This window comes from Carcharodon carcharias, chromosome 2, assembly GCF_017639515.1.
Source record: "Carcharodon carcharias isolate sCarCar2 chromosome 2, sCarCar2.pri, whole genome shotgun sequence".
Lineage (NCBI taxonomy): Eukaryota > Metazoa > Chordata > Chondrichthyes > Lamniformes > Lamnidae > Carcharodon > Carcharodon carcharias.
In genome coordinates, this window is record NC_054468.1 from 25526832 (window position 1) to 25544369 (window position 17538).

The 17538-nt window shown below is 43.2% G+C and overlaps 1 protein-coding gene across 1 annotated transcript in view; it reads left to right on the forward strand.

Moving 5' to 3' along the window:
• Positions 1-16270, forward strand: part of pcolce2b (procollagen C-endopeptidase enhancer 2b) — a 41253-nt gene extending 24983 nt beyond the window's left edge. The window contains exons 5-9 of the mRNA XM_041210277.1: positions 99-235; positions 2980-3128; positions 7807-7890; positions 10714-10881; positions 15629-16270. Coding sequence (XP_041066211.1) covers positions 99-235; positions 2980-3128; positions 7807-7890; positions 10714-10881; positions 15629-15759 — 669 coding nt within the window. The 3' untranslated portion in view covers positions 15760-16270. The remainder of the gene's footprint in view (positions 1-98; positions 236-2979; positions 3129-7806; positions 7891-10713; positions 10882-15628) is intronic.
• Positions 16271-17538: the final 1268 nt, after the last annotated feature.

Below are 17538 nucleotides of genomic sequence, written 5' to 3' on the forward strand. Positions count from 1 at the left end.
CTTTGCATGAAAATACTGACACTGCAGTTGAGCTGTGGAGAAAGCAAATTACTGCGTTCAGCATTTGGCATTCATTAATTACTTTCCATCTTTAACAGATAATTGAGTTAAAATTCGAGAAGTTTGATGTTGAAAGAGACAACTACTGTCGATATGATTATGTTTCTATATTTAATGGTGGTGAAAACAACGAAGCAAAACGGATTGGAAAGTACTGCGGAGACAGTCCTCCAGCGTAAGTGGTATTGTTACGTTATTTTTGCTCATGTATATCTGCTTCCTTCACATCTAGTCATAGATTTATAGAATGGTTGCAGCGCAGATGGAGGCCATTTGGCCCACTGAGTCTGCACTGGTTCTCCCCAAGAGCTGGTCAGCTACTCCCACTTGACCAGTTTTTCTCCCAAAACCCTGCAAATGTTTTATTTTTAGGTGTTTATCCAATTCCTTTTTAAATTTGCCTCCACCACCCTCTCATGCAGTGCATTCCAGGCCCTAACTACACGCTGCATAAAAAGTGTTTTCCCAGTGACCTTTGGTTCTTTTGTCATTCACATTAAATCTGGGTCCTCTGGAGTGCAACCCCTCCACCAAAGGAAATGACTTTGAGCATCTCTATCAAATCTCCTCTCAACCTTCACTCAGGAAAACACCCCAGTTTCTCCAATTTATCCTCGTAACCAAAGTCCCTTGTCCCTGAAACCATTCTTGTAGATCTTTCCTGCACGCTCTCTAAAGCCTTACCGTCCTTTCTAAATTGCGGTATCCAGAATTGGACACAAACGTCAATCGAGGCTGAACCAGTGTTTTATACAAGTTTATCATAACATTTCGGAAATGATTTCAGTGGCGCTCTCTGGTATGCCACTCTCCAAATGGCACATTTCCTAATGGCTGTACACTGAGCAGAGCTAATATGATGCTTAGCATCCCATCAGTTTCATCCCCTAAAGTAATGTCACAATGGAGGGGAGCAGGCAGAAGAAGTGACGTCCTCCTACACCCATTGATATTTATGAATTATGTCAGAAATATTCCCACTGAGCACCAATTTCACCCCATGAGCCCAGATTTTCAGGGCACTTACCTGTAAACAAGTTGAACTTTCCATGTTATCCCATTCATTATCTAGTCAGAATGTGCATTATTAACTTTAAATAGAATGCAAAAAAAGTCATTGATATGCCTATACCCATTACTTATCATACAATGCTGGGTCAAAATCCTGGAACTCCTTTCCTAACAGCACTGTGGGTGTACCTACACCCCAGGGACTGCAGCGGTTCAAGAAGGCAAATCACCACCATCTTCTCACAGGCAGTTAGGGATGGTCAATAAATGCTGGCCCAGCCAGCGACACCCACATCCCGTAAATGAATTTTTTTTTAAAATCCACTGATAGTGTGTCATTTAATCAACAAACATTTTGAAAATAAACACACAATAGATTCACCTGACTTTCTTTCCCTCGCTCCCTCCTCCTCAGGGAAGCACTTTGCCTCCTCTTGATGACTCATTTCTTGTCCTGCCAACCCACAGGCAGGGAAAGTGATTGGTTCTCATTCAGATCTGGTCACTAACAAGTCAAGAATGGTTATGCAACTTTGCAGTTTTTGAATAGCAAATTGTGATTTGCCTTCAGTTCTCTTGCTCCATCAAATCATTTGCCCTACCAACAGGCAACTACACCTCCAAACCTATTACTTATCAGTCTGGCATGCGATTTTAAATGTCATTAAAATTATAATTAATATTGTTTTATTATTGTCGAAAAATTATTTTGAATGGTTGAAGAAATCTTGTCTGTCCTGATGACAATTGATGGAATTCCAGTGGCACAGTGCTCCTGGGTTCATGGTCAGAATTACACATACTGCGAGTTCCCAATCTTGGCTGTGGTTGTCAAGAATAGGAGAAAATTGCTTCAGGAAAGTCAGTTCAGACGACTGTCAAATGCCTGTTATCTGCTAATCCAAGAAAGAACTGTCAGAGGTCCATTTCCACAACCCTTACTCAATAAATTGGCCAGGAAATCATGCATGGCACATTAGAATTTAAAGAAGTAGAAAGGAAGTCCCTTCAAATAGCTTGGAAGAGTACAGTTTTCTATGTAGTTGTACAAGTTCCCCTGGAGTCCTGGGGCAGAATTGTAGGGATTCAGGGAATTGGGGGAGGTGAAAGGAGCCTAGGAGAGAGATCAGACGCCAGTGGGGGTGGAGGTAATGCCTGGCCTGGGAGGTTTCCCAAAAGGAAAAAATCAATAAAACTGGGAAATAAGAGTCCTGGTCCAAACTGTTTTTTCCTTTTGGGTTAACAGAAGCCTGGGGTGTGGTAATCAACACCTAGGTTTGTGGTCAGAGGTCTGGAGATATGTTCAGAGAGCTTGAATGGGGAATGAAAGATCTCACTGAGAGGGGAATCAGAGACCTGAGGGCGAAGTCAATGGCCTGGGGCAGAGATTGGAGATCTCAGGAGAGAGAACTCATGGGGAAGGACAGAGGGGGTGCTCGATCCTGGAGTTTCCTCGAGCAGGCATGCTGAATCTAGGAGCTAGGAATAAGGCACACCTCCTGAATCCATCAAGTGCTCATCTGGGTATAGCTGCCGGCTTAGACAAGGCTCAGGAAATCCAGGCCACCAGAGTTAAATTCAAAAAGCTGAATGGCATTGAGGCTCACAGCCTCATTATCATATTTAAAATACTAACCCACCTCCTTGGGTTGGGTTAGTTGTCCACTCACTTTCCTGTCCTAAAGCCAGAAATGGGCGGGTTGGAGTTGTGTTTAGATCAGGAATCTGATTTTTACGACTTTAACCTGTCCCAGACTGCCCCCCCCCCCCCCCCACCCTCTTTTGGGGTTAAAATTCCCCCTGCCTTATGCAGTTCATTTATTAGCTTGATAAATGTTGGTGCTGAACTCGGTGCCGTGCATTACAAACTCAACTTATTGTGTTCCTCTTTGTTTTGCTGTGGGGTAGGCCAGTTCTGTCCCAAGAAAATGAAATCGTTGTGCAGTTCCTGTCAGATCTAAGCGTCACAGCTGATGGGTTTCTGGCTCATTACAAATTCAGGTCGAAAAAATTTCTCAGCACAACAACTGCACCAATCACAGCATCAACAACAACAAGTAAGTCCCACTAAGTTATGTTTAAATATTCAAATTTATGCAATGCAAACCTCACAGTAAAATTATTTCCCCGAATGTTCATTTACTAATCAGTTCTTATGTGTATTACTTTACCTTATGTTCATAAAGGTGAAATGAATGAGGGAGTAGCTCACCTCAAATTGAGAAAGATCCATAAATACTCTTACCTAAAAACATTTGAGTTGGTACTGGTCAATTGTACACTTGATTAACATCGGTACTGGTGTTTTTCTATTTGGTTAGCTTGATATTTCATACATATTGTGTGGCTGCTCAAGATCACATTACAATAAGGAGCCAGTAACTAATACTATCTTACATTAATGTTTGGAAAGTAGTCTGTTTCATTCAGCGTGTCTTTTTTTTCATATGACGGCCTCATGATGTTATCCCTTCAGAGATGCATGGCGTTTAATATCATGGGCAGAATACTGAGATCAGCGGGCAGGAGTGCTCCTGACCCGGCCAAGCATAAAATGACGTGCGGTGATGTCGGGTGGGCATCAATGTCATCGCGTGGTCCCCCGATATTTCGTTCGGCAGGCGCACGCCGGAATTGGCAGGGCGCCCGCCGACAATTAAAAGGCCTATTAAGGCCATTAAAAAGGTAATTAATTTCAAATTTACGCTGCCCACGGGCAGGATGAGGTTTCCTAAAGCAAACAAAAATAAAATAAATATTTCACACTTGAATTAAAACATGCCCAGAGTCACATGAGGGGATAAGTTTTATGACATTTTTATTCTAATTTTTTTTTAAACAGTGCTTCATCTCCCTGAGGCAGCTCTGTGCCTCAGGGAGATTGAAGCGCTCTTTCGCGCACATGCGTGAACTTCACGCTGGGCCGGCTCGCACTCCACGCGCCCCCCCCCGCCCGCACAGGCAGCACTGAGCGCTGCCGCTTGTGTTTCACACCGGGTGGGCCTTAATTGGCCCGCCCGTGTAAAATGGCGGTGTGGTGCCGATCGCGGGCGGCAGTCGGCTTCCTAACCGCCCTTGCCGAGCACCCCGCCAAGGGCAAAATTCTGCCCCGTGTGCTTAAGGGGCACTTGCCCGCAGATTGAGAGGTGGGCCTCTGCGTGAAGAACTGAGGAAGAGTGGGGTGAGGTTCTTCGCTGCAGCAATATGGGCGGAATCCTGTTGAGGCGCAGGGGTCTCGCCAGCCAAAAAAGGGAGCCAGTGACAGATCCTCGCTGCCTCTTTTTGGGAAGGCCTGCCGAACATGTGTGAAGTGGGGCAGCCCTTGTCACACGAGCATCCAGCCCTTGACTTGTGGCCTCAGGACAAACATGTGCGGCATCCGTAGCATCATAACACATGGGTATCGTGGCTGCTGCCAAGATAAGTGAGCACATATCTGCAGGATTTGCTTCTCGTGGTCACAGATTAGTTACACCCTGGGGGACCAGAATCCCTTTCTGTTAGTAAATGTGGCTGGCTGCTCGGATGGTGCCTCGATGGCAGTTGATTACACCTTGAATGTGCAGAAAGCCAGCAATGGCTGCGAATCCCATTGCCCCCCCCCTGCCTGGCGGGCCAGTTAAGGCCCACCCGGCGTGGAACACAAGAGGCAGCGCTCAGTGCTGCCTGTGCGGGCGGGAGGAGGAGTGTGAGCTGCCCTAGAGCAAAGTTCATGCATGTGTGCGAAAGAGTGCTTCAATCTCCCTGAGGCACAGAGCTGCCTCAGGGAGGTGAAGCGGTTTTTAAAAAAAATGAGAATAAAAATGTCATAAAACATGTCACCTTGTCCTCGTCCATCCAGAATCTTATGAATTCCCCGGTCCTCTTGTCTAGTGCATTTGTCACCTGCTTGATGCAGCGGTGAGATGCCGCAGATGTCACCTGTAGACAACTGGAAGGAACTTTTCACATAGAAGTGAAGAGCTGCAGTGACCTTTAGTGCCACGTGCATAGGGTGCTCACCATATCCCCATGGACACAGTTCATCTTACATTAGGGTGCATAGTTCTGGGCTGTCTCCCTGGAGCGGCATAATCTCTTCATACGTTGTCACTCCGACGTTTGTAGATACATCATCCTGGTCCTGTAAAGTCTCAGATGCACCAGGGGCCTGTGTCTGCCTCTGCCATGCTCTCTGGCCTCCTATCATTGGACTTTCTCCTGTTGCTGCTGCCGCTGGGTTGCCTGCGCTGGTTCCTGTGCAACATGGGCCTGAAATTTACGCTCCCCCGCCGGCAGGATTGTAGGCAGGGGGGGTGAGCATGAAATTGCACAGATAGGCTTCCCGCTAGGTTCCTGCCCGCCCTGACCTCAGCAATTTTATGCTGGGCTGGGCGAGGCCTCAGACAGGCAGCCCTGGCCCTGCCCCAGCTGAGAGTCCTAAGTGGCCAATTATTGACCACTTAAGGGCCGTTTCCAGCCCAGCCTCAATTTTTAGGCTGGCAGGAGTAATTCCTGGGTATGGGAGATGTCCAAAAATAATTGGGTTTAGCCATTGGGTGGGAAGGGGGTGGGCGCCTCCATCAGAAGACCCCTTTTAACTTTGGGCTGGGCTTTTCTCCCCACTGGCCTCTCCCCTGACACCCCAATCCCCCACTGTCCACCCCCCTCCCCCACCCCTCACAGGCCTCCTCTACCCTTCCCGCCCTGAGGCCCCCAAAACTCACCTTTCCCTGGAATCCTGGGACTTAGGCTCTGGGGACTGCTTGTAGTCCCAGTCCTGGCCATGGGAACTCTGGCGCTCCAGGGATGAGAGAGCTGCTGGCCAATTAGATTCGTGGCACAAAAAACAGAAAATGCTGGAAAAACTCAGCAGGTCTAACAGCATCTGTGGAGAGAAAGACAGAGAGTTAACGTTTTGGGTCACAGCAGAAGGTGGTAATAACAGGACAAGGGTAAGCACTCTGGAAAGAATAACATGAACAAATGACAGGTGGCCTAGAGGGGGTGGGGATGGGGGGGGAGGAGACGGTGGTGGGAAAAAAGATCGAAAATAGGATAAAAGCTGGGGATAAAACAATGAATAAAAATGAGAATAAAAAAATAAATAAAAATAAGTGGATAAAAAATAAAAATGACCACATTCTGCTTTCTGACCTTAATGCCACCGTCAGCACCTCCTTTAGCCAGCACCACTACCGTTAACACTCTTATGACCTTTTTGTTTATGACATCTTTGTCAATCTCTCCTTTGCCTCCACCTGTCATTGGCCTTCTATCCAGCTTCACCTGCTCCACTCCCCCTTAAACAGTGTAAATTTCATCACATTTTTACTTCTCTTTATCTCCGTCTTTCTCGCCACAGATGCTGTTAGACCTGCTGAGTTTTTCCAGCATTTTCTGTTTTTGTTTCAGATTTCCAGCATCCGCAGTATTTTGCTTTTATCTTAGATTGGGCTGGCAACTCTCTAAGGCGGGTCTTCCTCCTGAGTGAGGGGCAGGGGTCCCGCCTCCAGCCAATTAATGCTCGTTGTAGTGTGAAGCGGCTGTGAGGCAGGCAGTGTTGCCAGGGATGTGTTCCCTGCCAACTCTTCAGATGGCAGGATGGGAAACCTGCCCTCCTAAAAAGCCTGGCCATAGTGTCCCTGTGTAGCACTGATCCCCTCCAGTGCTCAGGGGCCAAATGGTACAGGGTGAATGATTCCCCTTGTGCAATACCCTCTCCCTCCCCTTAGATACTGATATGTGTAAAGCCATTTTAGTGGCTGGCCCCTCTGCCCTTAGGCTAAGCGCTGCCCCTTTAATTTTTGGAACTAACACATTAGGCTTATTTACCTCAGAGTGCCAAGATTATCAAGTTTGAACAGAGAAAAAATCTCCAAAGACAATGCAGTTCCTTGTGACTCGCTCTCCCACAAGTCAAAAGCACTGTCACAGTGAGGAAGGCAAGCCACATTTAAGTTGCTTAGCGTTCGATTGTTATAAGGCACACAAGATTCGTGTCAGTTTCATTTAATGGGGGGAGCTGCATTAAATCCCAACAATTTACATGGAAATTGCATGCAAGTGGTCAATTTTGAATACTTGAGGTTTCCATTGATAATGGGCCAATTTCCGGCTTGCTTAACCCCATCCCCCCAAACTACTGATATAATCAGGAGCTGCTTACCTGTCACTGGGGTTCTGATGTGCGGGGTCCCGCGTGATTCTCTGAGCCCATACCATCTTGACCATTCCAGCCAGCTCCCACAAAATCCACCCATTGAGTTATTAGGCAGGATATAAAAGTGATGCGAAAGTGTTTTGTTTTGCAGTGTTTGAGCTACTCGTCTCAATAATCGTTGGAATATAATCCATGAAATTTTGCGCAGAGAGTTCTTCAGTTGGGTGTCTGTGTGCTTGTTTTGATCATAGACACGTACACAGATTTTTACAGATTTTACCAGATCCACCTTGAATTTAAAGTATTTGATGGTTAATGTAGCGATTATTATAGTTACAGAAATAGGGTGGGGAAAATAATTTTTACTTTTACTTCTGAAAAATAAACAAACATGGTTTTAACTTAAAGTAAAAGCAAAAACTACTGGAAAAACTCAGCAGGTCTGGCAGCATCTGTGGAGAGAGAAACAGAGTTAACGTTTCGAGTTCGTATGACCCTTCTTTATGGTTTTTTAACTTATATTATTAATAGAAATGTGTCTGGTTATCATTGCCTGCCTGTCTGAACACTGCATCCTGCGCTCTGTTTTTAAGCCGTGAAACCTACAGTACCTCCATGCCAACTGAAGTGTAAGAAAACTGGGACCCTGCGCAGCAATTACTGTGCTAGTGACTTTGGTAAGTAAAATATGCTTTTCCCTTCTAAGTAAGAACATTCTGTCTCTGTATTTGTGAATGGAAGAGCTAGTGTTTTTTGCCATTTACCATCTCCAACTCAATCACTTCTAAATTTCAGTCTCAAGGGCTTCACAGAGATCCTTTCAAAATAAAAAAAAATGGCTCCACATAATAAATACAAGGCATCAAACATAGAGTGAACTGTCAGTATATGGGAAGCATTTATTCCATTTTTGGCATGTTGTCATGTGGAACTGGTCCCTCTGCCTAAGGCACAATTGCGCACTTGTCATATTGTGATTGCTTACCGTAGATTGCAGCATATAAGTTGACCAGGCGTATGAGTCCATTTTTGGCCCCAAAAATTATGTTTTTGCATATACTCGGCACGTAAGTGAACTCCCCTTTCAGCCACGACATGCTATCCTTGCATTAGTAGTCGGCCTCAATTATTGACCCCACTAATGGTTGTTTCACTTATTTTGTAACTGGCTGCATGGATCGAGCAGGCAATACGGGCTCTGCTGCAAAGGTGTGTGGGAATTTAAGATACAACCACACAGCGCAGACCCCCACGTGGCAAACGACAAAGATATCGACCACTCACACCCACGGTTTACTTTTATACTCGGTGAATAAATGGATCCCCATTTTTAGAGGCGTGATTTAAGGCGTCAAATATCAACTTACATTTATGATAGTAGCAAAAATACATCATGCGCTGTGACAGGCCAGAAGGTCCCAGTTTAGTTTGTCCTGAGACAGCTGCTGTCAGCTAGTGCAGCAATTTTTCTTTCCTTATTCTTTCACGGGATGTGGGCATTGCTGGCATTTGCTGCCCAACCCTTGGAATGTTCTGGCACCATATTCAGTTCCCCTGTGCTTGTTACCAATCCAGTTGACCCTGATAATCTGCTGCCCGTGCCATAAAACATTTGGCGTGGGCAGTCAGGGCGGAGCAGACAGCCTGGTTTTTTAAAGAGAGCCTTCAAAGGGTGGGGAGGACGGGGGAAGGAAGGAGCTGGTCTTTGTGGATCGGTGGGCAGTCCCCCCCTAAGTTTGAACTCCCCCAGCCTTAATCCCCCTCCCTGCTCAAGGCCACGGACTTGCCGGTTCCGAGGATCCCTGGGCCTTCTTTCTTGACTTCTTGTAGTCCCGACAGTGGTCACTAATGTGTTTTTGGTGCTGCCGGGACTGGAAGAGCTGCTGGCCAATCCGATTGCAAGACTTTCTCTCCAGTGAGGGGCTAAGTCCCACAATGGCCTTGTTTAACCTGCCGACAGTGCATTATGGCTGCAGGGCAGGCCATTGTGAAGTCAGCTCCGCACCAACTTTACATCTGGGGATCTGGGAGGGCGGGTCTGGGTGGGGGGAGCAAGCTGTCCTTCCTCCACACCCCCACACTATTCACTCATAAATCGCCCTTGAACTAAACATTTCAGAGGGCAGTTAAGAGTCAACTATATTGTGAGTCTGGAGTCAAATGTTGGCCAGACAAGGTAAGGAAGACATAGGTGAACTGGATGGGTTTTTATGACAGTCAATGATAATTGTCATGGGCCATTACTAGCTTTATGTTCCAGATTTTTATTAACTGAATTTAAATACCACCAGCCATGGTGGGATTTGAACCTATTTCCCCAGGACATGAGCCTGTGCCTCCTGCTTACTAGATCAGTAACATTACCACTATGCCACCGTCTTCCCTTTTTTATCCTGAATTTTAATGTTTGTTTTTTATGTTTGTTGTTGGGATGTGGATCACGTTGGTGAGACTACATTTATTGCCTATCTTTAATTACCTTGAGAAGATGAAGGTGAGCCTTCTTCCTTAATAATAATTATATTTCTAATGGAATGGCTCACCAGACCCCTTCAGAAGGTATTAAGAGTCAATCTTATAGTGTAGATTTGATTTACATGTAGGCCAGACCAATAGGGATGGTAGGTCACTTTCCAATTAAGGTTTTTCTTAAAACAAAAATCCAGCATCAAGTCACCAGATTTATTGAATTAAATTTCACAATTTTCTTTGGGAGTACTTGAACTCTCAACTAGCCACACTACTAAGATGGACCTTGTAGATGCTCCAACTCACCTCAGTGTTATTGACGGCACCCTTCCATCTGATGATGAACATGCAGCAAATCAAATCTGTTGGGGTTGGGGTAGCCTCATATGGTTCACTTTTGCTGATGGCTCAAGAGACCAATCCATGAGAGGCAGGTTCTGTGAGGCATGTGAGGTGGGTTATCAAGTGTTGTGGCGGGTTGCTGTTCTCAGTGTTGGCACCAGTCGCCAATCTGCTGTAAGCCAATCGTTTTCATGGTAGATGGGGGTGGGGAGAAGAGGAAAATCAGCCGGAGTCCTATTCTCAATTGCTGTCCAGTGACCCTACTGCCAAATGTGCATTTGGGCAAAAATGAGGTTAAGTTTGGATGTGGTGTTTACATAACCAAGTACTGTTTTAAGCACATACAACATGAATCACAACTTGACTGAAGTATTAGAGCTTGGCAAAGGGAGAAAATTAGAGATAAAGAAATTTATATTATTTTATATAAGGAATATATCCTTAAATCTATCATAAGCCATGTTCTCATCACGTCCAACACTGTGGTAAGAAATTAGTTCTCAGTCAGGATATGAGGATGATGAGGTGCTGTTTATTTTACCCATAACCTCAAACATTGTTAATTAAAACTGAATAAAACATGAGAATAAAATCTGAATTTCAAAGCCTTTTTACCTTGATGTGATTTAAGGAACAAACTTTTCATGAGAGTTTTTTTAAATTTGGATGCCTATTCTTGTTTCTTTCAGTGATAACAGGCACAGTTATAACTGCTGTAACACGAAACGGCAGTATTCACACAACCATCTCTATTATAAATATTTATAAAGAAGGGACATTGGCAATTCAACAAGCAGGGAAGAATATGAGCGTCAGAATAATTTCAGTCTGTAAAAAGTGTCCAATCATTAAACGAGGTGAGTTTTGCCTTTGGAAAGCTCATTTGTTGTTGCATGCTCTGCTATGTTTGGTGCTTCTCTTAAACTTCTGTTGAAGTAGCAGGCAAAGGATTGTCAAATAGGAGTTTTCAGCATTTGTCTGCTAATATTGCTAATAGTAGTTTCTACGCCGAGGAGAAAAGCTGGAATAAATTAAGGAATGGTGGTTAGGTGATATTTGGCTTTTAAAAGCCTCATGACTGCAAAAGGAAGGGAAGACTAAAAGAGGTAAGAGAACCAGTTTATTTCCTTCTAAAAAGTGCTTAAAGCATCATCACCAGTTTCCTTCACCATTGATTTGAACAGAGCTATGGAAGGAAGCCATTTATCCCATCATGTCCATGTGAATTCTTTGTTACAACAATTGAAAATTAATCCTGTCACTCTTCCCTCCCCGTAGCCTATTATCTTTTCTACTTAAAATGATCTAATTTAAAAATGCAATGATATCTCCCTCAAACATGCCTTGTCACGAAGTGTTCCATGATCTAACAACTCAACAGTTTTTGCTAAACTCTCTTTACTTCCTTAGTCATAATATTAAATTGATGTACCCTTTTCATTCATTCCCAAGCAGAGGAAAAAATATTTCCCTATTTACTTAATCAAAGCCCTTGCTATTTTAAAAAAAACTCTCTATCAAGAATCCTCTTAACCTTCTTTGCTTCCGTGGGTAAGTTCTGCTTTTTTTTGTATTCTTTTATGGGATGTGAGCATCGCTGGTTAGGCCAGCATTTTTATTGACTATCTTTAATTGCCTGTGAGAAGGTGGAGGTGAGGCACTGCCATCAATATGTATGCTGCAGAAACTGGAAATCTGAAATAAAAACAGAAAATGCTAGACATACTTACCAGCTCAGGTTAATCTGTGGAAAAAGATAGGGTTAGTGTTTCATTCTATGATCCTTTGTTTGAATCCAGTATATCAAGGGCAAGATTTTTCACTGAGCGGGTGGGTGCGTGCCCGACCTGCTCAAGTGTAAAATGACGTGGTGTGATATTTCGGTCAGCAAGCGCTCGCTAAACTCGGAAGCACACCCGCCAACAGTTGAGGGCAATTAAGTCCATTAACGGTGCAATTAACAGATTTTTCATTGCCTGCCCAACATTACAGTTGGCGGGCGAGCGAATCAGCCAGACAGCCCTTGCATTTTTCAGGAAACCTCATCCACGGGCGGGATAAGGTTTCCATGATAAATTAAAATTAAAATAAATTTCTGTGGACAGCATTTTAATTACCTACATTTTCAGGTGACTGATTTTGAAGCTTGGACACTTTTTTTGTTCCATTTTCTGTGACTTTATTTTAGGTTGTTGAGGGCTTCAGCTCCCTGAGGCAGCTCTCTGCCTTCAAGGAGCTTTCTCTGAGCACTCGCCCAGGCCTGCACTGACTTCAGCGTTCACCCTCCTCCTCTCCCCACTCTGGCAGCGCTGAGCCGTTAATTGGCCAGCCAGTGTGAATTTGCAGTTGGGGTCCGATCATGGTCAGTGGCCTGTTCCCCAACCGATCCTGGACCTGCCGATCGCGCCCACTCGCCGACCTAAAAACCTGCCCCAAGTCTGTCACCATAGCTGTAGATCCCATACCTGGTTTGATCCTAGTGAATCTATATATTCTGTGGCTTTAATGATTTTTCTGTAATAGTGCAGCCAAAACTCCACACAGCAGACCTAACCAATGTTTTATATACATCTATCATTATTTCTTTATTCTTGAATAGAATGCATCTATATTTATAAAACAAAATCCTATTTTATGGCTTTATCTGAGTGCGCTGATGCTTTGTCCCTGCAGATGGAGAGATGGTGCCTAGCGGTACCATCACTGGACTAGTATTCCCGAGATCCATACTAAAGCCCTGGGGACATAGGTTTAAATCCCAACACGGCAGCTGGTGAAATTTAATTTCAATTAATAAATCTGGAATTGAAAGCTAGCCTCAATAATGGTGACCACAAAACTACCATCAATTGTTGTAAAAGCCCATCTGGTTCATAGGAGAAATCTGCCATTCTTACCTGGTCAGGCCTACATGTGACTCCAGACCTCTCAGTAATGTGGTTGTTTCTTAATTGCCCTCTGAAAAGGTCTAGCAAGCCAGATCAAGGAAAATTAGGGATGGGCAACAAATGCTGGCCTTGGCAGTGACACCCACATCCCATGAAAAAAATTCTTGCATGGAACACTGAACCCCTAGATCTGGCCGTTTATCTACACCTTTCATCTCTCTCCATTAAGCATATAATCCCATTCCAAAATGTATTATCTCACATATATTTGTATTAAATTGTATACATCACCTACCTGCCCATTTGCTAAGATATCCATGTCTTTCTGAAGTGTTTTACAGTCCTCACTGTTTACCAACTTCCTGTATTTGTACCATCAGCAAGTCTCAAGACTGTATTCCCAATAAAATCATTTGTATATGCAAATAAAGGGAGAGACTCTGAAGGAGGTGCAGGAACAGAGGGACCTCGGTGTATATGTACATAGGTCATTGTAGATGGCAGGGCATGTTGAGAGAGCAGTTTATCAAGCATATCTTAGGCTTTATTAATATTTATTAATAGGGACATTGAGTACAAGAGTAAGGAGGTCATGTTGAATTTGTATAAGACACTAGTTAGGCCTCATCTGGAGTACTGCATCTAGTTCCGGGCACCATACTTTAGGAAGGATGTGAAGGCATTGGAGAGAGTACACAGGAGATTCACAAGAATGATTCCAGGGATAAAGAACTGTAGCTATGAGGACAGATTGGAGAGGTTGGGACTGTTTTCCTTGGAGAGAAAAAAGGGCTGAGAGGAGACTTGATAGAGGTATTCAAGATCCTGAGGGGTATGGACAGGGTAAATAGTGATAAACTGTTCCCACTCAAGAGAACATCAAGAACTAGAGAGCACAGATTCAAAATAATTGGCAAAAGGAATAAATGTAATGTGAGGAAAAAATTTTCACCCAGAGGGTGTTTGGAGTCTGTAACAAACTTCCTGAAAGAGTGGTGGAGGCAGGTTTGATTGAGGTATTCAAAAGGGAATTGGATTGCTATCTGATAAATAATGTGCAAGGTTACAGGGAAAAGGCAGGGGTGTGGGAATAGATGGAATGCTCATTCAGAGAGCTAGTGCAGACTCGATGGGCTGAATGACCTCTTTCTGCACTGTAAAGATTCTGTGATAACAAAAGCAGACTCAGCTCTCAATTCTACTAAATCTTTAATTAATCTATTTCCTTTTTCACCTTCCTACTGTACTTCGTGTTCCTCATGATATCTTTAGTGTTGTTAGTCTTAACATTTACATATACTCCCTGTTTAAGTTTTTTTTAAAACTTTGAACCTATTTATCCACTGAACTCCATACCTGATCACCCCTTTTCGCTACATAGGAATATGGTTATTTTTCTTTGCCACGTATGCCAAAGTTGAAGATTTCTCACACTGATCTGTCAGCCTGCTTGGTAACTTTTCATTCCAATTAATTTCAGTCGGATCACCATTTATTTCACTGACGTTTGCCTTATTCCTTTCAATCCAGCGTCCTGATCTTTGACTCTACTGGAATTCTCCAGCCCCTCATGCCGGTGGGATCTTCCAATCCCGTCGGTGTGAATGGAGATTTCCGTGGCTCACTAGCCCTGCTGCGGGGGAACCTGCTGTGGGGTGCTGGAAAATTTTGACCTTTTTTTATACTTTCCTGTTCTTATATTGAAACTAACTATTTGTGGTCACCGGTCCCCAATTGTTCACCTACTCTTACATCAGTTAATTGCTCCACTTCATTTCTCAGGACAAAATCAAGCAATGTCTCTTTTCTTGTTGGACTAGAAACACATTGAATGCAACAGCAATGACAACTTGCATTTATATATGCATCTCATGTAGAAAAAGATCTCAAGGCACTTCAGACTTCCTCTCATCCCCTTGGATAGTCTCTTGTTGGATAGTGCCACAATATGGCTTCCGTCCATGTTCTTCTGAGTCGCCTCCTATTTGTTTAATCATAAGGACCTATTTGATAGTTCCTCAAACTCAGCAGTTTCCTGCACAGACAAATCCTGACTCCCTCTACTAACCCTGCAGATCATACCCCATTTCTATCCTTGTGTCCTGAACTGCCTAACTGATTGCATTCTGGATGGTACAGCGTAGAAATCTCGCATCCTGACGGATGCTGCAGATTGTGGCCAATTGTTGCTCAAGTACAGAGTTCCTGTCCAAAAACTGAGTCTTCCAACACTAGGTACAAATGAATTACCTTTGGATATGTTAAGGATCCAGTCTGACCAATATATCACACTTTTTACAGACATCACTAAGATTCCTTGCACAGCCATCCTTTTATATCTAACCTAAAAATTGAGGTAGTTAGCTTGAATTTCCACTTGCATCAAACTGACAATAATAAAATTCCTTTCACACATTTCACGCAGGTGTTCATTTTAAGGAAGAAAAAATGGTTCCTGACCAATGGAAACTCAAAGTTGAATCATCCTGAAGGTTAAACTTCAAATTCTGTGACCTCTCTGTTTGAGATTGAGTTTTTACTACCCAGCTCACATTTACATTGTCATAATTTACACAATAACTAAACTGCTACACAAAAAAAATTGCCAGAGATCAACTAATGAAATGTGTTTTGTAACCAATTAATTACCTTGTACTGCCTCAAAGTGGCTCTAAAATTAAAGTTCTGCTTAAAGGCATCTTTGTGGTCTTTGCAGGATTGAATTACATCTTCATGGGTCAAGTGGATGAAGCAGGCAGAGGTAGAGTGCTTCCTAACAGCTTTGTCGTGCCCTACAGATCAAAGAACCAAAGGTTTCTGAACAACTTGAAAAACAGACGATGCTAAACACACAATGACAGCAGAGACTTTATTTTTTATTTATGGTGCTGGAAATCGTGTATTGATAGTTTTCTTTAATTGATTACTAAGTGCACTTCTTAACAGATAGGTGGCTTTCTGCAGGTAAATAGAAGCATTCAAATATAAAGTTGGTGAAATGTGTCTAACTAAAGGTGCTGCCATGGGTTTGGATGTCTGTCATGGATATACCAATCCTTGTACTGGCAGGAAAAAAAAGTCTGAACAGAATGATTAGCCCCAAAGTCGTGTTGAGTTTGGAACTGTCTCTTTATTTATAACAATGATGACAGAAATTGAACCTATGTTTATCTTATATACTTATATATTGTAATAGATTATATAGGTCTTAAGTGCAATAACTTAAAAGTACAGCGATGATTTGTGATGTTTTATGACTAGTTTGTTTGCAACTGGTGTTTTGTTTTTGTTTCATGTTTCTCCAACAGTCACTCTTTGCATAATGTATCTGCTGCTTAATAAAAAAATGTTTTATTTGGAACTGCTGAATGCCCAGAAGTCACCATTTCAAGAACTATGTCAGACAATTGTGTCATGTGCATAGTTAGATGAGAGGCATGAGGGCATCATTTCTCCTTCTATTCACCATTGAATCCAACATGGGAACAAGGTCAGTAGTTACGCTGACCCTCTATTATCTTAAACCAGTCTTACCTCCCTGTCTGCAGTTGGTAGCCCTTAAGACTTCAGGAGGATATAGACAGGCTGGTGAAATCGGCAGACACAAGGCAGATGAAACTTAACGCAGAGAAGTTTAAAGTGATACATTTTGGTAAGAGGATGAGGAGAGGCAATATAATGGTACCATTTTAAAGGGGGCACAGGAACTGAGAAACCAGCAAAATTGTGCAGATAAGTCTTTGAATTTGGTGGGACAAGTTGAGAAGGTTGTTTAAAAAAAAGTATATGCGATCCTTGTCTTTATTAATAGAAGTGTAGAGTGAAAAGCAAGGAAGTTATGCTAGCTTGTTCTTACTTGTTAGGCCTCAGCTGTTCAACTATGTTCAACTCTGGGCACCACACTTTTGGAAGGATGTCAAAGCCTTAGAGCAGTTGCAGAAGAGATTTACTAGAATGGTACTAGGAATGAGGAACTTCAGTTATGTGGAAAAAATGGAGAAGCTGGATTTGTTCTCTTTCCAGAAAAGAAGGCTAGGAAGATATTTGATAGAATTTTTCAAAATCATGAACAGTTTTGATTGAGTAAACAAGGAGAAACTGTTTCCAGTGGCAGAAGGGTTGGTAATCCGAGGACTCGGATTTAAGACGCTAGACAATCTGCAAGGCCACCTGCAAGTTCCCCTCCAAGCTGCACACCATCCTGACCTGGAAATATATCGCCGTTCCTTCACTGTCTCTGGGTCGAAATCCTGGAACTCCCTCCCTAACCGCACTGTGGGTGTATCTACACCACATGGCCTGTAGCAGTTCAAGAAAGTGGCTCACCACCACCTTCTCAAGGGCAATTAGGGATGGACAACAAATGCCGGCCTAGCCAGCGACACCCACATTCTGTAAAAGAATTTAAAAAGGCAAAAACAACACTAGTGGTGCCATGAGAATTTATTTTTTACTTATGCAATGAATTATGATATTGCCTGAAAGGAATTTGGAAGAAGATTCAATAATAACTTTCAAAAGGGAATTGGATGAATACTTGAAGGGGAAAAAAAGAGTTACAAGGTTATTGGGGAAAAAAGTTACAGGGTTATGGGGAAACAGTAGGGGAGAGAAACTAATTGGATA